The sequence below is a fragment of the Centroberyx affinis genome, unplaced genomic scaffold (genome assembly GCF_046629955.1).
Source record: "Centroberyx affinis isolate AG114_WGS23_722 - 3 ecotype Tasmania unplaced genomic scaffold, CSIRO-AGI_Caff_v1 ptg004628l_1, whole genome shotgun sequence".
Lineage (NCBI taxonomy): Eukaryota > Metazoa > Chordata > Actinopteri > Beryciformes > Berycidae > Centroberyx > Centroberyx affinis.
Genome location: NW_027282234.1, coordinates 1 through 21,999, shown reverse-complemented (window position 1 = coordinate 21,999; position 21,999 = coordinate 1). Strand labels below are relative to the sequence as shown.

The following is a 21,999-nucleotide window of genomic DNA, read 5'->3' as shown; positions in this document are numbered from 1 at the left end:
TTTCTTTCTTTTCGTTTTTAATGTCATTTTATGTATTTTTTTTCTGTTTTATGTGAAGCACATTGTATTTTCCTTGTGTATGAAATGTGCTATATAAATAAAGTTTGTCTTGCCTTGCCTTATTATGAATGTGAAGTGAAAAGAAAAGATACAAACCAACCAACAAAAAAGTAGACAAATTGACACATTTTTTCTTCCACATTTGACTTTATTTTTTAATAATTCAGGTTGTGTGAATGTGTAAAGTTGAAGTTGTGAAGCGGTGTGTTTTGTTGGTGAGTGAACCTCTAAACCCCCTGACTCTCCCCCCTCTCCTCACTGGAACAGCCAAACAAAGTGCAACAAAAAAAAAAAACCTTAACATGGTCCAGCGTGACCCATCCGGAGTCCTCACATGATTTACTGCTGCTCAGCCATGTGTGACTTAACCAAAAACCGAAACCCTTCTGGTGCGACCGACAGTTAAGACAAGTGGAGTTCATAAACACAGAAAGACGAGACGGGCGTTGGCGTTTAGGAAGACTCGAACATCTTCTTCCTGTCAGCTTTATCCTCGATGTTCTTACGCCAGTCGCCGACCGCCTCTGTTGGCTGAGGAGAGACAGTCACAGGTTAGAGAAAACATACAGGTAAGAGAAAATGTCTGCGCTAGTGATGCCCGGGTCAATCTGAAACCGACGGGTTTATCAGCGGGCGGGTTGAAGATAATATTGAGAACGGGTCAAATAGGCTACACACAGTACACATAGGCCTACAATGTAATTATACGCTAAATTACTCTAAATCACTAATTAATCACTAAATAATTAAATTTAAACGTAATTGCCTTAGTTACACAAGAGCCTTTGGAAAATTGTCTGGCTGCCTGAATCTTTTTTTTATTTATTTATTTTTCGGATTGGCGGATCATTTTGGGGTCGTTATTTTATGTGTATGAAAATGGTTTGGGTGGGTTCAGATATGTTTATGTGTCAGATCAGGCGGTCGCAGGTTGAAAAAAACCTGACCTGCGCATCACTAGTCTGCACTCTCTTTAAAAAAATAATAAAAAAAAGTCAAAAACTCAGAACAATAGAAGATTATAAAGAATTTGCACACCATAAAGGTAAAAAAACAAAGGCCAGCTGATGCTAAAAATATAAAAATGTATTTACATGGTGAGTGTACAGAGCCTAGGAATCCCAGCTAGGTTTACTGGCCTGGATTTTTCTTTAGTTTTCTTAGTTTTCTATTTTTATTTAAATTTGTTTAGTTTGAGTTCATTTTCAATGTGGGTTTGGTAGTTTTTGTTTAGTTTGTATTTATTTATTTGTTGTTGTTTTTTTTTACAAATGTTTAGTTTTAGTTTCATTTAGTTCTAGTTTTAGTATTTTTGGGAGGACTGGTTAATTTCAAATGTGTAATGATTGAAGTTCATAACAGGTAGTTTGTATATTACAATTGTATATAACAATAAATCATACATTAAAATGTTTTACATTAATTTTTCAATTTGCATTCAATAAAAATAGCCAAGAATTCTCTGCCCAAAATTCATTCTCTTTTTTACCCTCTCCATAAACCAAAAGAGAGAAACAAAAAACGTTTCCATATTTTTATTTTTGTTTAGTTAGTTTTACAAGTAGACAAGAGAGTTTTGGATCAGTTTTATTTTTTTCACATAATCTCTTTATTTTATTTCAGTTAACTTTTCGCGTCGCCTACCCAATCAGACTTCAGCAAAACATCCACCACATAAATTATCCCTCCTCGCCAATTATTAGTTCCTAGTTCCATATTCTCATCATGGAGGAGAAACTGATAATCACTGTGAACAGCTGTATCTCTGTAGATAAACAGCTGCAGCAACAGCAACAATTATTCTCCATTGATCCATGGCAGAGAATTTTTTAAATTAAATTTTTTAAGTATTCTTACTTTAGTTTGGTAGTTAATATGATCCTATCAAAAAACAAGTGGAAAGGCATGTGACATGCCCACAAGCGGCCGATTGTAGGAGGCGGTGGTGCTGCCTGGCGGCATCGCTGCTTTCTGTCCGGCTCTGTAAGGATTAATGTCAATATGTGAATGTTCCTCACCTCCTCTTTGACCTCCTTCTTCACTTGTTTCAGGTTGGACCTCAGATCCATGGTGACCTTGTGTTTGGAGCCCAGCAGAGCCTGCAGCATGGAGTCAGCGGACATACGGACCTTCTTCAGAGCGGGCTTCTTCACTCCGACCAGATCCACCACTTTGATCCTCAGGTCTTCAAGCTGTGAGAGGACAGAGCATCACCATCTGAGCGACTTCCTTCATTTTTTTCGTGATCAATTATTTTTATTGATAATAAGATCACTGTCAAAAATGACACGAAGATTCCTGACATGGTCCTTGGCCTTCAGGGATAGGTCTAGATGTCAAGATGAAGCAATATGTAATTTCTCTGTGCTTCATTACCAATAATGAGAACTTCTGTTTTGTCTTTGTTTAGTTGTAAGAAGTTCTGAGACGTCCACAAGTTGACATGATCTATACACCACAGCAGGGAGTTACTTGTGAGCATCAGATGCTATAGATAGGTAGAATTGCATGTCGTCAGCAAATTGATGATAGCAAATATTATAATTCTTAATAATATCTGCAAGAGGAAGCATGTAAAGACAAAATAACATTGGCCCCAAAATTGAGCCTTAGGGAACACCACAAGATAAAGCATGACACTTGCTTTGTTAGGCATTAAAATTTGATGAAATATAATTTGTAAAGATGAAGCTTACACCTATGCAAAAATTTAGAACATTTAGAATATTATTAAGAAAGAAACAAAGAAAAACACAACACAGAAACAAGTATATAAGACGCCGTAACCCCCTCCACCCCACCAAAACCCCATGTAGAAATTAATTTTATCAATCAATAAGTCTTGAGTATGTAAATCACCTACAGACGTCATTAAAAGAAGAGAAAGAAAAAAGAGGTACATATATTTAATTTACATAAGTAAGTCAAAGAAAAAGACAAAGCGCCTTCCTTCACACTGCGGCTGTTTACCTCTTTGTCGGCCTTTGACACTTTGGCCTCGGCGTCGTACCTCTCCTCATCGATCTTCTCGATGGCTGCGTTGAGCTTCTTGCAGAGTTCCTGTCGACACGCAAACACACACACACCGCTCTCATGTTACATGTATTTACCATTATGGATGCTCTAAACTGTGTAATCCTCACAAACTGCAACTTGGAGCCAAAAACAGGAGACAGCCACGAACTCTTAAGGACTGAGTCAAAACAATCAGCTGTACAAACTGAAAGGAAAACTCCCTCTGATCCTCCTCGCTGTCAGATCTCATCAGTCTGTGATGCTCAACACATTCCAGGAGTTATTTAGCGATGAAGTGTTGTCGTTTACTTTTTTGGTGAACCCACTTTCTCTCAACCTGCCGTTGCCCAGAATGCCTTTTGACAACCTCCAGAGAAGAGAGGTGAAGTTGATGCTTATATGCCCATATGGTGATGATTTATTGATGCTAAAAAGCTACATGGTGCATCTTGAACACCGGTATTTCCCTGACCAGTGAATAGGTGGCTATGGTCATTTCTATTGGTTTAACTGGTTTGAGGGGGTTTAGTGTTTGGAGTCAACGCTGCGGTGCAGAAAGCAGCCTCCCTCTCACCATCAGGGTGCTCTGGTCTCCGCTCGTGTCCTGGGCGGGACAGTGCTCGGCCATGTAGGCTTCCTTCGCTACTACGAGGTCCTTCTTCTCCTGCTCCAGCCAGCCCAGAGCGATCTGCAGGATCAGACTCTGCAGGGCCAAACACACGAGGTAGTAAGTGCCTTACAAACAATACGACAGCAATTAATACTACCCGTTAAGAAAATTAGTGGACATGCATCAAAAACAGCATCACAGAAGAAAGAATCAGGGAAATACAACTGAGGTAAAGCAGGTAAAAACAAGTTCTATGGGATTCTGTCTAGAAATGTGTTTTAAGAAGTGATTTGAAGTATGACTGCTGTGGGATGAAAACCTCATAACTGCAGTTTTGTTGATTTTCCTGTTTTAACTTCAGTTGAAGGATTACAGGCTCCTCTATAGGCTGGAAGAAAATTCTGCTATCTTTGGGTTTCTGCATTTTCAAACTTTTTCAAAAAGCTATTGGACAAACTCTAAAACACATGCTGGTCAAGCTACAAAAGGCAGACATTGTGGAGACAGAAATGTGTTTTCAGATGTTTGACACTGACTTTTCAAGCCTAATCTCTTCAGGCAGATCTTCCAAAGCCCAGAGGGCCAAGACACTTTCAGTTTGGTTTTTATCCAGTAAGGACCTTCAACAGCATTAATGAATGTAGAAATAAGTTTCCTCAGTGTGTTGGTTTACCTTCAGGTGATGCCTGCGGCTGGATGTCATCTTTTTCCTGTTAGGAGAAAGGAATTGTGTGTATTGTCAGATTGACATGGAAAAATTATATTTTTCTCATAACAAGCAAAATAAATCTATCATGGGGTGAGATCGCTTCATTTTTTTAAGCAGTTTCTTGATATCTTGGAATAAGGCAAATCACTGCACTTATTTCAGGGTAATATTAGTTGATTAACAAAAAAAAGTTGAGTTGCATGGAAAAAAGTTAGTCTCGCCTATATTGGCATTTTTTTTCACTTGTTTTCAGAAAAATACGATTTTAAGACTTCAATAATAGAGATGAAGTGACGTGCTCAGATGGACAATTTTGCAGTTTAGCAATACAAGTAAATTGGCTAAATGTGTTTTGTTGTGTTGCTGACAGTGATGGATCAAATCAGTTTTAGTGAATATTCAGACATAAGAGGATCAGACTTACTCAGACATCTTGGCAGTTTTTGCGGTTCACAACCTGCAGGAAGACAAATAGAAACACATTGGGCAGAAAACACTTGTCTCTTTTGACTTCACTCAACACAGCGGCTCTCTAGCTGAAGATGGCAGTTTGGTCTGAAGTTGCTGAGCTCAGCATGTTCTGCCACAGAGATGGAGGCGGATGGGAATAGTCTGTGTGTGGATTCTTTACAGTAACGTGACGCCGGTCCACAGCTGAAGCTCCGAGACGTCGACTGAACTAAACTGGGAGGCGAGTATCAGATGTCGCGCCTCGCTGTTTATGACCAGATCATGTGAAGAGTTCAATTCCAAAATGCTATGTATCCATTTTGGTCAAATATCATTACCTGAAGTTCATCAATCTATATCTCTAAAATATACAGGTTCCACTCTGGAAAAAGGTTCTCTTAACGTTCACTTAGGTTTCCTTTCTGTGGCACAGTTTGTTATAAAGAAATTGATTGAAAAGCAACAAAATTTGATTTAAATTCTGCACTATCAATCATTTTGTCAGGTTATTTTATTTAATTTTGGAACAAAACTCTTCATCTTTGATGACTGCTTATACATGACATCCCAACAGACCTGAATTCACTGCCTCAAAAAAAACCCAAAAAACAAAGTATCCATCATCCCACAGTGTCAGTAGCTAGTTAGTAACAAAATAACACTAAACTTATCACACATCAATACGCGAGAGAATGGCAAAGCCAATTTCACTCAATTTGTTTGAATCCAAATTCAAAATTACTCAATCCTAAAACATTTAGTCAGATAAATTAAGCCATAAATAAAGTCTATTAGCCTAACATATATATATATTTTTCATAATCCAGTCTGACTGTCAGGCTGTACGCTGTAATCCTAGATGGGAACGTATCAGAATCAGTAACCTTTTCTATAACATTTTCACATCCAAGGTAACTGGAAACATCAGGACTTTGAGGGACTTAAATAATTCAAATATAAAAACATTTGTTGTTTTGCATTCATAATTTTGGTACAAACTTGGTCAAAACCCAGCGAAGAGATTATTCAGAACATCGGTGTTGTCTATTTGCTGTCACCGCTCGACCTCGTCCGTTCACTGAGGTGAAGCTTTAACGCTTCGCCTTCTTCTCTTGACAGGGTCTCAATCACTTTCTACTTCCGAACGCAACAGAAAACACTGAAGAACAAGTCACATAAATTCAGGTCTGTCAGGAAAAGGTCAAATGTCACCAGCAAACATCTACAGTGAAGTCAGGATGTCAGACGGGTCAAAGTGTTTCCCTCTCCAGGTCGACTGTGCCAATCCGTTTAAATGATGCTGTGCAGAAATGAGTCTAGCTTCTAGTGTCTCTGCAGATTTTATATTCTCGGTCAGAATAAAGATGCCGCTCTCTGAGAATCAGGTTAAAAGAGACTGGAAAATAAAAAGAAATAAGGAAGATTTCTCACCTATGAGGAGGAAGGAGAGGACAAGACACACTGGGTGGAAGAAAAGGAGACACTGCCAAGCCACAGACAGTGAAAAATGAAATAGGGTATATATGGTGTGTTGCGATGCCTCAGCAAATGCCCAGATCCTCTTTATGGAAATGGATTCCCAGTCAGACCAATAGGCCGGCGAGCTCCTGAAATACATCCAGCCCAACCCCGCGCTCCTAAACTTTCCTCCTTGTGAGACTCTTACTGTACAGCTGATCTGAGGCTTCAGGTTCAAATGTGGATCAAACTGGAGATCAAGGAACAAACTGGACGTGTTGAAGACAGTCTGACTCTTAACATGAAGTTTCACTGAGGAACAGAAGACATTCACCTGTTCAACATGTGATGATCAATATCTAAAAACCCCAGAATATTAACTTGCAGCATAAACATTAGATTTACATTAAGTGTGTCTAATGCATTTACTAACATGAGTAAGCATGAATAACACCATTAACAAAGATTAGATGTTAAATGCACATGAACTGTATTAATGGGTAACACTTTACAATAAGGGTACACTAAGGGTTAGTTAATGCTTAATAAGCATTAACTAACCCTTAATTAACAGTTAACTAATGTGTAATTTACTAATGGTGTTCATGTTAACTAAGGTATTAATTTATACATTATTTGATAGTTTATAAAGATGACTATTAAATAATGTATAAATTAATACCTTAGTTAACATGAACACCATTAGTAACTGATTACCAGACACATTAGTTAACTGTTAATTAAGGGTTAGTTAATGCTTAATAAGCATTAACTAACCCTTAATTAACAGTTAACTAATGGTGTTAGTTAATGCTTATTAAGCATTAACTAACCCTTAACTTAGTGACCCTTATTGTAAAGTGTTACCAATTAAGGTACATGTTTGTTACTAATGTTAGCTAATGCATTTACTAACATGAATTAAGCATGAACAGTGACATTAACAAAGATTAGTTAATGTTAAATGCACAATAAACAACTGCATTAAGTAATGTTGTTCTACATGTTTGTTAATGTCAATGTATTGTCTAAACTGAAACCTGAACTCTTCATATATTACTATATACATACTTATATACATATCCTGACATTAACTGAAGTCACAGCAAACTAACGTAAACACATTATTTTACAAGCAAAGAAGTTTCTGATGTTTGTGCTGTTAAGTTTGAGTTTGAGTTCTAACTTTTTTCCAGAAAGTAAAGATTATTGTGAGAGCAAAATTTCCAAAACTCTATGTATCCATTTCATTAAAACAAATCATTATCTCAAGTTCATCCAAAACTATTGTCATTTTGCCAGCCAAACACCTCAGTCACCAACAGTACCTTTCTTTAAAAAAGTACCATAATTTGTTTTCATTTTCTTTTTTTCTTTTTTTCAAATAGTAGATATTTCATTTTGGAGCAAAACTCCACATTTCTGATATGGTTTGTTACAAATTGCAAATATTGTCATAAAAACTCGACTTGACATTTGAACTTTTCTCTGAACTGAAGGACGAAGCAGCTCAGATGTCACTTCACCACTTTCACTGCAGACGCTTTAATCTGATCTTCATGCAGAGAGATAGAGCGAGCAATGCTGACATCTTGAGGTTTTTTGTGTTTTAGTGAGAAGTTTCACAGGAGGTTACACCTTTCTATTTTTTTTGCTTTAGGAATAACTCAGTTTATTCCAAAATCAAAAATAATCTGCCCTAGAAAATTCGTATACAGATGTAATGAATATGTGAACCATTGATTTTAAAGTCAAATGTCTCAGTAACACTTAAAACATCCAACATGAATTGGTCTTAATGAACTATGCCAGGCTTTGTGTTTGCAACAAAAACTGATAAAACAGTTTTCTGTAAAATCTGTCTGTTCTGTAAACCGTTCCAGAAAAACAAAAGTTCTCGTTCCTCTCATGTAACGAACTGAAGTGATTTCCCAAAATCGAGCAAAGAGCTTCTTTGGTTGGTAATATTTTGGGGCGATCTGGTCCAAAGCTATTCCATGATAAGAAACTAAGGTGAATCCTAAACCAAACCTGCAAACTGGCACAGACACATAACTTAATTTCTAAGATTTTAGTCAATTCCCAAGAGTTTTGCTAAGTATCTTCCTTTTCTGATGAAAAAGCAAAACCTGTCAGTCAAGCTGTACCTGAAACTAGGGGTAAAAAATCAAGAAGGACTAGATGTGCGGATAAAAGTAGCGAACAAATGAAGTCTTAACTTGAAAACATTTATTTCGAAATGATTCCAAGAAACCTGTACATTTTGAAGATGCGTTCCTGAGTCAGACTCTGAACTGTGAACATGAAGACTGAGGACGTTTGCTTTGCTTCAGTCGAAAACGGACGTTCGTCTCTCACGGTGCGGCGGTATCACAAAAACAACCAAAAAAACAAAAAAGAAACAAGAAACATGTAAAGCTCGTCCCCGCGTCGCCTACTGGAAACACATTCAGTCACTCAGACCTCGGGTGAAAACCTCTCTGTCCCTGTTGTCCTTGCCAGCCGGGACCCAGGATGTTTTTAGGTAGACTCGAACATCTTCTTCCTGTCGGCTTTGTCCTCGATGTTCTTACGCCAGTCGCCCGCCTCTGTGTTCTGAGGAGAGAGGAACACGGATCTGTTTAGAACCTGGAAACCCAGAGCTCCTCAGAGGAACCGCTCACCGGAAGAGCAGGAGAACTTCTGGCAACTCTTTAAAATTCAGGACGTTAATTTACGCAGTAATGCCCGGAAACGGAGGAGGAGACAGGACTAGAAACAGGAAGTAGTTTGACGGTGGACAGTCAGGGTGTGGAGGTCGGAGGTCGGGGGGACGGATGGTTCAACTCCCAACTCATGACAACAAGTTTTCATTTACTGAACTGTGAGTAAAACCTGAAGCTAACTGTTTCAGCTGCTAAACCGAAGCGTTAGCTAACCTTTCCATGTGACCAACAGGTGGAACAGTTCCTGCTGTTGGACCAGAATCCTTTACTGGAGGAGGAACCTGATCTGAACTGGATTCCTGTCCAAAACATGGAGCTGAGGTTCAGAGTTTTATGACACTGCGTTTGGACAACTGGACCTCTAAGATTCTATAGTAGGATTCCAGCATTTCCAATTAAGAACTAGCTGTAAACTCTGGTGTTTGCTTGTTTGTTGGAAGCGTTCCTCACCTCCTCTTTGACCTCCTTCTTCACTTGCTTCAGGTTGGCCCTCAGGTCCATGGTGACCTTGTGTTTTCCGCCCAGCAGAGCCTGCAGCATGGCGTCAGCGGACATGCGGACCTTCTTCAGAGCGGGCTTCTTCACTCCGGCCAGCTCCACCACTTTGAGCTTCAGCTCCTCGATCTGGTGGCAGAGAAACATTCAGCCGTGTGATTTCTGTCTGTCGCAAACCGGTCTGAGGTTGGGGAACTTTAGCATTAGTTTCTCCCACAGCCCCAAAAAAGAAAGCAGGTTTTGAGGCGTTCTAATGGAGCCGTGTGAACTAGAGGAAGTTCATGGATAACCAACAACACTGATTTGCTGGATCAGGACTGAGATCGTTACACCAGTCTACAAGACATTTGCTGAAAAGGCCGCAAAAAAAGAAAATATTCTTGATTATTTCTTAATTATTTCTGCTGAAGACAAATGAAATTGGCCTATTTTTTTCACTTTTTTTTTTAGAAAAATATGATTTTACAACTTCATACTTGACTAAATAACTGCTCTGCTCTGTGAAGCACTTTTCTTAAAGTTATGCTGTAAAATAGAAGGAACATAACAAACTTATCAGCAGAAGTCTTTTGCCTCGTACAGTCGCAAACAATGCAAAGTTCGACAATAACTGGCTTTGAAATGTAAAGCTCCTTTAAAATGCATGAGTTCAGACATCCTCATGTATCAAGAGTTCTGTCAGTCAGTCGGAGAGGAACAGCTGTGTCCGCTCTGCTGTGGGTTTTCAGGTCTCACTCTACCTCTTTGTCAGTCTTGTTGACTTTGGCCTCGGCGTCGTACCTCGACTCATCGATCTTGTCGATGGCCTGGCTCAGCTTCTTGCAGATTTCCTGTTGACGCACAAACAAACACGCCATTAAAATATCACACACACACACACACACACACACTCCTCTAACATCATGTTCACCTTCTGTTTCCCGCTGGGCTGCTGGTGGTTTTGTAATCAAACTTCTTGAATTTAGAGCATAAGTGAGATTACAGCTGCTTCGTTTACGGTGTTTGCTACTCGCTACTTAGAGAACATGTTCCTTGTTCACTCCCATGATGCTCTAAATGTTTCAGAGGCTTTTCCACCCTAATGATAAGAAAACTGAATACCTGGTAGCTTTTGGCATGAAAATGGTCAGATTTACCTTTCTCAGCCTGTACAAAGTTCTAGAAACCTACAATTGTTGTAATAAATAAAAAAAATTTAGAAGGATTTTGGGAAGGAAAGAGGAAAATTGTACATGTGAATAATGATACAATTCAACTGTGTAAAACCTCTGCTTATCAATATCTCTACTGTATTGATTTATGTCTCTGGTAATTTAAATCCCTGTTATCCCTAAATAAAGAATTTAAAAAAGAAAATGGCCAGATTTAAAGCTATCCGCAGCTTCAGTAGGAAAATATCGTCTTTCAGGAACCCGTCTGGGTGGAACCCTGGATCCTGCTGCTGGTCTCACCATGAGGGCGGCCTGGTCTCCGTCCAGGTCCGGGGCGGGACAGTTCTCCGCCATGTAGGCTTCCTTCGCCTCTTCAAGCTCCTTCTTCTCGTTCTCCAGCCAGGTGGCAGCGATCTGCAGCATCAAGCTCTGCGGGACAGAGGGGGAAACATGAAGGAGGGAGGTCACACAGTCAAAATACTTTGTTACTTCACTTAAGATTTTCAAGTATCTGTACTTTCTTTCGTTTTCTTTCACCGAAGACTTTATCCTTTTTCTCTTTACATTTCAAAAGAAAAATCTAGACTTTCTTCTCACTACATTTTCAAAACAGACTCTTTACTCTCGGGAAATTATCAACTGATTTTTTTTTTTTTTTTTCGATGGAAGCAGCTGATCAAGAGCCAGATGTGATTGGCTGCTTGTTCAGCCAGAACGACACCAAAAAGGAGGGAAAGGGAGAGAGAGAGAAGCAACAAGAGAGAGAGAGAGAGAGAGAGAGAGAGAGAGCTAGAATTAACGTTCGCGATTTGAGCTACAGACTCTTTCTCATCTGGGATTCAGAATTTAGAACATTAGAAATGACTTTTTTAGACGACTACTTTTACTTTTATACTTTAAGTCAATTTAACACCATGTACTTTTATACTCTGACTTGAGTAAAGGATTTGAAATGGTACTTCAACTTTCAAATTCTAAACTGATGAGCCCTTATTGTGTTTTGACCGCTGTTGTTTCTTCCTGCCACTGTGTGAAATTTGATTCAAATTATTATCTGCTGTCAGGCGAGGTTCTGCCGTCTGTTCTGCTGTAATGTCAACATGAGCCGGTTTGTCGAGTCATTCATCAGATTAACACTGACAGACTGGACACTTGCTAACGAGTCGATGATTTTGTGCTTAAAATAAAGATAAATAAAGATAAATAAAGATAAATAAAGATAAATGAAGACAAATAAAGATACCTCACCTTCAGATGATGCCTGCGGCTGGAGGTCATTTTCTTTCCCCTGCCAGAGAGATTAGAGGTTAGATTAGATCTGCCAAAATTTGTTATAAAAACACAACTATGACTGATGCAGAAAATTAATCACATGATATCATGGCTGCTTTGATAAACTGTCTGTCGGTTCAGTTTACTTTGCTCACTCTTTATCACAGACCCAGAGGGTAACTGATGTAGGAAGTGTAACCCTAATCCATGGCACAAACACACACACACATATATATATATGGTAGTGATGGGACGGAAATCAAAATTCAATATATCGCAATACAAAATGTGTCAGTCTGTATGTTGTGTCAGGAACATGAATGGTGATATCAGCTCCATGTTATTCTGCTGTCAGGAACATGAATGGTGATATCAGCTCCATGTTATTCTGCTGTCAGGAACATGAATGGTGATATCAGCTCCATGTTATTCTGCTGTCAGGAACATGAATGGTGATATCAGCTCCATGTTATTCTGCTGTCAGGAACATGAATGGTGATATCAGCTCCATGTTATTCTGCTGTAGTAATCACTAATGAGACTCTTGACCATCACAGTTTCACAAGCTCTCCATCCAAATTATATTATTGTCACTTTGTAATGACATTGTTAAATTGTTGTTTTATTGATCACATCGTATCCTGGTTGTATTGAATTGTGAAACCTATATTGCATATTGAATCGTATCGTGAGATAAGAATATTGTCCCATCCTTAATATCTGGTATAATAGAAAGAGTTACTCAGGCAGACAGTAATAACACATCTCTGATAACAAGAAAGAAGAAAACATGTACTTACTCAGACATTTTGGCTGTTTGTGTTTTGCACCCTGTTCAAAGATGGAGAAGACTCATCAGTAAAACATGCGAGCCAATCAGCAGACAGCTTACAGAAGGCACATGGGGCAGAACCAGATCCGTCCTGCTGCTCTATTGATCGGTGACCACTTGACCCCCAGAAACACGATCCACTTTACTATGCTGGAAAACCTGCTGCAGCGATCACAAACCGGCTAATTTTGGCCGGGCGGGTCAGATGCCGGGCCGCCGGCCGCCACACATTCTGCCTGGAACCTGCCGTCTTCCTCCAAACACGAATACCAGCAGCAGAGGAACAGAATACAGAGCCAGGCACGCAGAGGCAGCCGTTAACACCGAGTCCAACATCCTGCAGGCATGCAGCGACAAGCTCACACTGATCCGAGTCCACTCACACCTTCAGTATCAGCACACATCAGAACGACCACAACTATCATCAATAACAATAAAACTTCTTTTAAAAGTGTTTTATACCCAAAGGCTTTAAAGGTTAAAGCTTCACACACATCCTGAGAAGGATCCTGGCTGCTTTGAGCAAAAGCCACATCCAATGAATAATTGTAGCTAATTAACACCAAATGATTACATCTTGAACCAATTAAAACTTCTGTGCAAAATGTTGCCATGACATGTAGACGACACACTGTTATATCTTTAAAGCATCATGAACATACTGAGAACATTAGATCATCTTCCCTTTCATTTTCAGCTGTAGAAATTAAAATTAAAAATGGTCCTTAACCGATTAGTCAAATCTTCCCATTTCCACTCTGAAGACTCTCTGATGCAACACCGAGTCACAACAAAGCAACAGAGCAACCTAACTGCAGCTGAATAGAACCAACGGTATAAATCTAATTTCCAAAGCCTCACTGCAAAGAAATAAATAAAATCTTTTATGTGAGAATATGAATTAACTGGGAAACTGTGAGCTTGGAGTTGCAGAGATACTGAGCATCAAAGATTTAACTGTAATGCACTTACTTCTGTCTTTTTAAATATTTAACCCCATACAAGCATTAAGTCACATTCAAAGATCCTGAATATGTGAATAACTCAATTTTAGGTAACCAAGGGTCAGACAGAACCTTAGATTTTAAGCTCACAAAACAATTTAGCTTCACTTCCAAAATGAGTCTTGACTGCATGTTCACTTCAAAATAAGTACACTGCTTTTTTTGTCCAGGAGCTGTTTTACCATTCAAATCAGTGTCTTTCAGTTTCCTTCAGTAGATCCAATAATCCCAGCGATTATCTAAGCGTTCCCTCTCTCTCTTTCTACCTCCAAACCTCAGAGGTCATGGGTCACAGCAGCACCGCTTACACACACTTAAAGACACACAAAACCACCTTCATATATATAAAAACAACTAAACCCTGTGAACAACAACAACGTAAGAAAGCCTATCTTTTTTATTGTCTTTAAATCAGTTGGTTCCTACCAGAGCGGACCCAGTCAACATGGCTGCTGAAGAGGAAACAGAGACTCTCACCTACTGAACGTGAAGAGGAGGAGGGCCGGCCGGATACACACACACACACACACACCGGCTGGAAGAAGGGAAGACACTGGCAAGTCCCAAACAGAAAAGATTAAACAGGGTATATAGGGTGTGAAGTGCCCGCTCAGCAGAAACTCAGCCCTCTTTATGGTAACAGAGCCAGTTCAGACCAATAGGCCAGCAGGCTCCAGAAATACCAGCGCACCTCTCCAACTAACCTCGTAAATTTCCTGCAGGAAGTTTTCGGACACAGGCCGCTCTCAGGCTCCGCCCCCCCGCCCCGACCACACCCAACCACTGAAGGATGAAGCTGATTGTTACACAACAGCAGGCAGCGTGTGACATAATTAATGCTTTAAGTTTCACACCTTAGGAACTGCAGCTTTACAATTATCAGCTCAGATAATTTAGAGAGTTATCTGACCTGTTAGTTTGACAGTAATGTATTGTGAAATGAATGGTGTCACTCTATATTAAGTATATAAATAAATGCATTAATTAATATGTTCTGGGGGTAAATATTACTTTATATTCATCACCAAGTAGTACACAAATACAGAAAATGCTTTTAAATTGCAAACCATAATTCCATAATGAATTGGTAACACTTTACAATAAGGATCACTAAGTTAAAGGTTAGTTAATGCTTAATAAGCATTAACTAACCTTTAAAGTGTTACCAGTGAATTTTACTTTGCCAGTCATTTTGTCAGAGTTGAATCTTTCAAATTGCTCAGTCATTATGGAATGAAATTCTTCCATTAACAGTGTTACTGAACGACACCAAAACAACAAGATGTGACAGACACATCCAATCAGTTCAGAAATTCATTAAATTATTCATTTTTTTCTAAACCATCCAGGCTGAAACCAGACAAGTTCTCAGAACTTTCTGAGAAGATGCAGATCAATGCAGCAGTGATCAAAAAGCGATCGGGTGTTGCCATGCTTTCAGCAACTTTTTCCAATATTTTCTAAAAACTTTCAGGCACACAGAAATATTTTCAGCACTTGGAAATTCAGCTTAGAAATGTCCTGCTGCCAAAACTATCTTTTACATTTAGGCAAAATTTCATGCAATGATTTCACTAAAAGGAAAGTGAACAGAAGTAAAAGAAAGCTACTCACCTTTTGTAGAACTTAATGAGAACTTACTACGACTTCATGGCAATTTAAGTGTAGAAGATGTCTGCAGAACTGTGATTTGGTGAGAATATTTGGCAAGAAGCCATGTTTCTTGACTGAAAATAAGGAGAGTTGTGCAGGAAGGCAGACATCCAGCAGAGAAAGACGGCAGGAGGAGTGAGAGAAAGGTTCTCTGCTGACATCTTGTGGTTTACCATCAGAATAATTTGGGCTTTTCTTAAAACGGTGTTGCAGATTCTCCCTGTGCCTCCACAACACACAGTCCAGCTGGGAGACACTCACAGAGCTCAAACCTTCGCCAACGAAGGAACAATTCTCCAACTTGCTGTTCCACCCAAACACATCATTCCTATCACTTTGATTTTAAGTTAAATTGATTTCTTGACCCGGCAAAAATAACTTTAGGATTTGGAACCAGGTTTCTATCTCTGTTAAGTTTCATAGTTCTGGCTAAAAAACAATATTCGTCTAGTTTCAGAAATCTCAGATCTGGATCATCACCAAAATCTAATAAATTTCATGGAAATCTGTTTTTGAGATGTCCAGCTGACAGACAGACACACTAATGAAAGCGAAAACAAAACTTCCTTGGCAGAGGCAATAAAACAAAAACAAGCGAAGTCCCAGCTAATAAAAAGGGTAACACTTTACAATATGGGTCACTAAGTTGGGTCACCTTAACTTAGTGACCCTTATTGTAAAGTGTTACCATAAAAAGACTCTTTTACCCCTAAACTGGCTGACATCCTCTGAGAAAGACCGCAGCATCGCAGCATTGCCTTATTCAAAAGATTTAATGGCACAACAGCTTATTCCAATTCCATGAAAAAGGTCAAATGTAATTCGGAAGACAGAGGTGGCAGTCCAGAGAAAACGGGAACAGGGAGAATAATTTGAAAGTCTTTAGGAAGTCTCGAACATCTTCTTCCTGTCGGCTTTGTCTTCAATGTTCTTACGCCAGTCGCCGACCGCTTCGTTAGCCTGCAGGACAGACGCTTCGTTCACCATCAGGAGTTCAGACAGAAAAACACTATCGACACTCACAATGTTTCTGATGTCAGGAAGATATTCAAGTCTACAGAAGAGGATTAGGGCCACAGGTGAAAAATGAGTTCTGAGATTAACCCCAGAATTCTAAGAATAAAGTGAGAATTCTGGGATTCTGACATTGAAGTCAGAATTCTGAGTTTAAAGTCAGACTTTAATCTCCCTGTTAAATCCAAATTCTCACTTTATTCTGACTTTTTTCTCAGACTTCTGACTTTAAAGTCTGAAGTCAGAATTCTCATTTGAATTCTGAGATTATTCTCAGAACTCAAATTTTTTCTCGTGGCCCTAATCCTCTTCCCTACAGGTCCTGATCAACATCTGGTCAACGTCTATAACTGTTTGTTGTTTGGACAGCTCCCTAGCTCTTCTCCATCACCCATGATCATTCTAGGGTCACAGGAATATTTTGTTCCATCTATTTTCAGCTCCCTGTGACCTCTGACCTTTGACCTCTTCACTGTCGGTTGCCTGCACTGCAGAAATCTCCATCTTAACAAGTTATTTAGTCTATTATTGAGTTCTAAAATCGTTTCTTAAAGCAAGTGAAGAAATCTGCTAGTGGGGTTTGATAATTTCACTTGTTTCCAATGCAAATCAACTGGTTTCAAGAATTCAGTAGAATCAAGAGTCATTTTCTTGACAGCAGTGCAGTGATCTGCCTTATTCTGACTGGTTTCAACAGACTGGCACTCATTTCTAGAAAACTCCTGAAACAAGTGAAGCTGCATTGGAAACAAGTGGAGTTATCTCTCCACACTGCAGAATGTTTCTCTGGGTTTAAGAAAAATTAAATTTGAAGGCTGAATATGCGACTAAATGTTAAGATGGACGTTTTTTTCTCAGTGTGTAATGTTGCTGATGTAGGAACTGAAGCTGATTCTACTGTCGACTTCATTCCTTTCCAAGTCAACAAGCCCGACCTGTTCACTCTTCGTACGGATAGGACTGTCAGTCAGATGAATGTGAATGTTCCTCACCTCCTCTTTCACCTCCTTCTTCACTTGTTTCAGGTTGGACCTCAGGTCCATGGTGACCTTGTGTTTTCCACCCAGCAGAGCCTGCAGCATGGCGTCAGCGGACATGCGGACCTTCTTCAGAGCGGGCTTCTTCACTCCGGCCAGCTCCACCACTTTGAGCTTCAGCTCCGCGATCTGCAGAGAGAGAGAGAGAGAGAGAGAGAGAGAGAGAGAGAGAGAGAGAGAGAGAGAGAGAGAGAGAGAGAGAGAGAGAGAGAGAGGGCTGAAGACCCGGTGTGCACGAAGCACAGCAGCTAGCATGTTATGAAACTTCAGATACTTCTACCCAAAGTGCCTTCCAGCATCATGATCATATACATTTTGGTTGGTTTGTTTGGTACCAAGTACGGTTCTTGGCACGTGCTTGAGTCCAAACCCAGGTTCGACTGTTCCCAAGCCGCCCGGCATCGCTGCTCTGGTTTCACACTGTTAGAATTATGTCGAACCGCGGAACGTTTGGTAAAATGTTCATCGCCAATGTGAGTCCATCTGATGTTGCCTGATATCAGACAGACTTGTCAACTCGTTCCTCTCCATTTCCATCTTCAGCCTGACATTGCCTCCACTCTGACCGATTTCCGTGGGGGAGGGGGATTCGATTTTCCCTAACCAATCACTAGAGACCGACGTATCCGCCTGAATCTAACGTCATTTTAAGTCGACGCTGATGCGTAGCCATGGCAACACCAGAGACGGTTCAGAAAGTATAGAGCATCTTTGACGACACGGAGCCAAGTAAAAACAAAGTACGATGTTGGCCGATATTGAGAAGACATGGCGTCTCTGTAAACAGCCTGGATAGCAGCGTCCATCTTGTCTATAGCGTCTCCATTGTTGTTATTACTCCTCCTTGGTTCCAGCAGCTTGACAACAGCTTGACGACGGCGTTAGTCCCGCCCCCGTGGCTCTGACTGGCTAATCGTTAGTCCCCCCCCCCCGGCGCTCATTGGACCGATCATTTTTCAACCGAGAAACCGCTGTTTCATGTCATGATGCCAGACCAGAATCAGTCAGCTGGTGGAGTGGGCGGAGTCAAAGGTCTGGACCCAGGCAAGATCAGATGCACTTTAGCGGTGAAAATGCTAAAATTGGAGAACAGCGTGCGCCTCGCGTTCTTTGCAATGATTTAGTTTATTTGGAGTCACTGAGAGCCTCGCCTGCTTCATGCTGCAGATGCAGATGCTGAGCTACTGCTGCAGGTTTCTGAGCAGCCAGGCAGGAGATATCGGCCTGTTCTGTTTGTGTCTGTCAGCTGAGCTCATCACTACTGGACAGACTGACACATTTATCTTCCATCAGGTCACAGCAGAAGAGCATGCGCTTGCTTATTTTCCTGAATGAGTCCGGACAGCTTTCTTACTGATGAACCGGGTTAATGTTAAGGCTGGGTTTAATGTTAGAAATAGTGTCAGGTTAGGCTTAGGGTTTAGGTTTAAAAATGGGGGTTAGGGTTGTGGTTTGGGTTTCAGTCTATGTTCAGTAGGAAGCGGATAATTGAGGCTGTCTTCTTGTCTGTTTTGGATTATGGTGATGTTATCTATGGACACGCCTCTGCCTCCACTCTTAAACCCCTAGATTCAGAATGAGTCCGGACAGCTTTCTTACTGATGAACCGGACCACAGTTCTCTTGGAGCCGGACTCAGATCCTCCTGCAGCTGAACTCGGTGGGGTTCCTTCACATCACCAACATCTGACACGAGCCGTACCCGGATTTGGACTAAAAAGGCCAGTGTGAAACCCCCCTTAGTAATTTGGGGGCCCTAGACAAAAGGCAAGCATGGGCCCCCTGGATCCCAACTCTCTCCCTTTTAAATCCATCCTTTCTATATATAAACTTGGGTAGCTTTGCTTATTTTATTTTTTTTAACTTCTCTCTCAGCTACTGACACAGTAGCAAGGAAAATGAGCTTAAAGTCAATTGGCCAAATTGTACTAAAAGTGGAATAGCCCACATCCTGACTGAGTAGAGGGGGTGACCATGACTCCAGATTGAAGTCATTTATTGTAACGAAAAATTTATGTTTTTCAATAAGTACATTTCTTTAAATTGATGAAAAATAAGTTTATACTAGCTCTAGGTCCGAGACAGAATCAAACCTCTAACCCCGGCAGTGTTAGTGCCTGAGATACACAAGACCACATACAGAATACAATCTATAATTCAGAATAAAAAATGACTCTACCTCCTTGTCAGTCTTGGACACCTTGGCCTCGGCGTCGTACCTGTCCTCATCGATCTTATCGATGGCCTGGCTCAGCTTCTTGCAGATGTCCTGTTGACAGAAAAAAACGTTTCTCACATGAACGGACTTCTGCTTTTCACATGAAGAATTCATCTACCAACCAAAACCAAGTGGTAAATTATGGCTGAAATGATAATCCAGACTTTTTTGCCTTGACTTGTTATCCCACTACTATAATTGGAGAGCAGTTTGTGTGTTTGTGGGTCCCACCATGGAGGAGAGGAGAGGAGAGGAGAGGAGGAGAGGAGAGAGGAGAGGAAACAAGGAGAGGAGAGGAGGAGAGAAGAGAGGAAACAAGGAGAGGAGAGGAGGAGAGGAGACAAGGACAGGAGAGGAGAGGGGAGAGGAGAGGAGAGGAGGAGAGGAGACAAGGAGAGGAGAGGAGAGAGGAGACAAGGAGAGGAGAGGAGAGAGGAGACAAGGAGAGGAGAGGAGGAGAGGACAGGACAGGAGGAGAGGAGAGAGGAGAGGAAACAAGGAGAGGAGGAGAGGAGAGGAGGAGAGAAGACAAGGAGAAGAGAGGAGAGGAGAGGAGAGAGGAGAGGAGACAAGAGGAGGAGAGGAAGAGAGGAAAGGAGAGGAGAGGAGGAGAGGAGACAAGGAGAGGAGAGGAGGAGAGGAGGAGGTTATAAATTCTAATCACAATTATTAATCACGATTATTAGTTGCAGCCGGTCACTTTATTTGGATAGTCCGATGCTGATAGTCAACTTCCTATCAAGTCACTAAAAGGTCTACTGAGTTTCAAGTGATATTCATAACTGTGTTAAAAGTAGCTTATAGATCTTCAGTCTCTGGGCTAGGGTTAATGTTAAGGCTGGGTTTAATGTTAGAAATAGTGTCAGGTTAGGGTTAGGGTTTAGGTTTAAAAATGGGGGTTAGGGTTGTGGTTTGGGTTTCAGTCTATGTTCAGTAGGAAGCGGATAATTGAGGCTGTCTTCTTGTCTGTTCTGGATTATGGTGATGTTATCTATGGACACGCCTCTGCCTCCACTCTTAAACCCCTAGATTCAGTTTATCACTCCGCCCTAAGATTTATGACCGGTGACAGTTATTCCACACATCACTGCTTCTTACATGAAAAGCTTGGGTGGGCGTCCCTAACAGTAAGACGTGACAGGCATTGGTTTCTCTTTATTTATAAAGCCCTTAATGGCAACTTGCCATCATATATCACTTCTTTATTAAATTGGTCCTATAGTCACTATTCAACTCATTCAAGTGATTGGCTAATGGTCAAAGCACCGCGTAGAAACACTGAATTTGGGAAAACTGCCTTTAGTGTCTGTGCTGCACACACCTGGAACACTTTGCATCATACATTGAAACTGGACACAATTGTACATTTGGGTCAATTTAAAACCATAATTGCAAACTGCACCACTCATGGATGTAACTGTTTTTAACTGTTTGGCTGTGTTCTGTTGTCTGTTTATTTGTTTTCTCGTTGGTTGTTTTTTATGTGAATTTTACTCTGTACTCTCAGCATCATTGTAAATGAGGGTATACCCTCAATGATCTCCGAGATCTAAATAAAGGTTGAATGAATGAATGAATGAATGAACAGTCTGTAGAAATTCAGCCAATACCTGACCAGATACTATGGTTAGCTAGCTAACCAGCTGACATTATCTAAACACTAAATCACATATCAGTGATGACATGTGATCATTAGCCATCTGTCTATTCAGTTCTGTTGAGACAGACAAGTTGTAAGTTTAGAAACACAATCAGCTGTTCTCAGCCACTGTTGACCAACAGATGAGGACCTCCAACATGGAGTCAGAGTGAGGTTTTCTCAGGCTTTACCACCAGTGACGCCATGTCTCCGCTCAGGTCGGGGGCGGCACAGTTCTCTGCCATGTGAGCTTCCTTGGCGGCGGCGCTTTCGGTGGCTTCCTGCTCCAGCCAGGTGGCAGCGATCTGCAGGATCAGACTCTGCAGGACAAACACATCGATAATCAATACGTTTTATTTGACTTGAACAAAATGATGTTATTTCATCACAGAACAATGAACAAGAGGCAAACAGCAATCTAATTGTGTTCATTGTTACACAATGTTAAGACCCTCTGACAGCTAGAAGACAATTATCTATTTCTTGTTGCTGTTGAGTAAAAAAACCCAGTAACACTTTACAATAAGGGTCACTAAGTTAAGGGTTATTTAATGCTTAATAAGCATTAACTAACCCTTAATTAACAGTTAACTAATGTATAATTTACTAATGGTGTTCATGTTAACTAAGGTATTAATTTATACATTATTTAATAGTTTATAAAGATGACTATTAAAT

General features: G+C 40.4%; 3 protein-coding genes across 3 annotated transcripts; all 3 read right to left on the bottom strand.

The window, feature by feature from the left end:
- Window positions 1–362: 362 nt before the first annotated feature.
- LOC139665601 (troponin I, fast skeletal muscle-like) lies at window positions 363–4,406 on the bottom strand (the record flags this gene model as incomplete). Its single annotated transcript, XM_071544677.1, has 5 exons — window positions 363–591; window positions 2,079–2,252; window positions 3,031–3,120; window positions 3,650–3,778; window positions 4,359–4,406. Coding segments are annotated over 5 exons (519 nt in total), but the record flags the coding sequence as incomplete, so codon positions are not given.
- Window positions 4,407–8,822: 4,416 nt separating this feature from the next.
- Window positions 8,823–12,733, bottom strand: LOC139665600 (troponin I, fast skeletal muscle-like). The gene is made up of 6 exons (XM_071544676.1): window positions 12,726–12,733; window positions 11,902–11,971; window positions 10,954–11,082; window positions 10,243–10,332; window positions 9,458–9,631; window positions 8,823–8,897 (listed from the first exon to the last, which is right to left on the bottom strand). The coding sequence occupies exons 1-6, from the start codon at window positions 12,731–12,733 to the stop codon at window positions 8,823–8,825; spliced, it is 546 nt and encodes a 181-aa protein (XP_071400777.1).
- Window positions 12,734–16,296: 3,563 nt separating this feature from the next.
- Window positions 16,297–21,641, bottom strand: LOC139665598 (troponin I, fast skeletal muscle-like; the record flags this gene model as incomplete). The annotated part of the gene is made up of 4 exons (XM_071544672.1): window positions 16,297–16,374; window positions 17,421–17,594; window positions 19,644–19,733; window positions 21,513–21,641. Coding segments are annotated over 4 exons (471 nt in total), but the record flags the coding sequence as incomplete, so codon positions are not given.
- Between the last annotated feature and the right edge of the window lie 358 nt (window positions 21,642–21,999).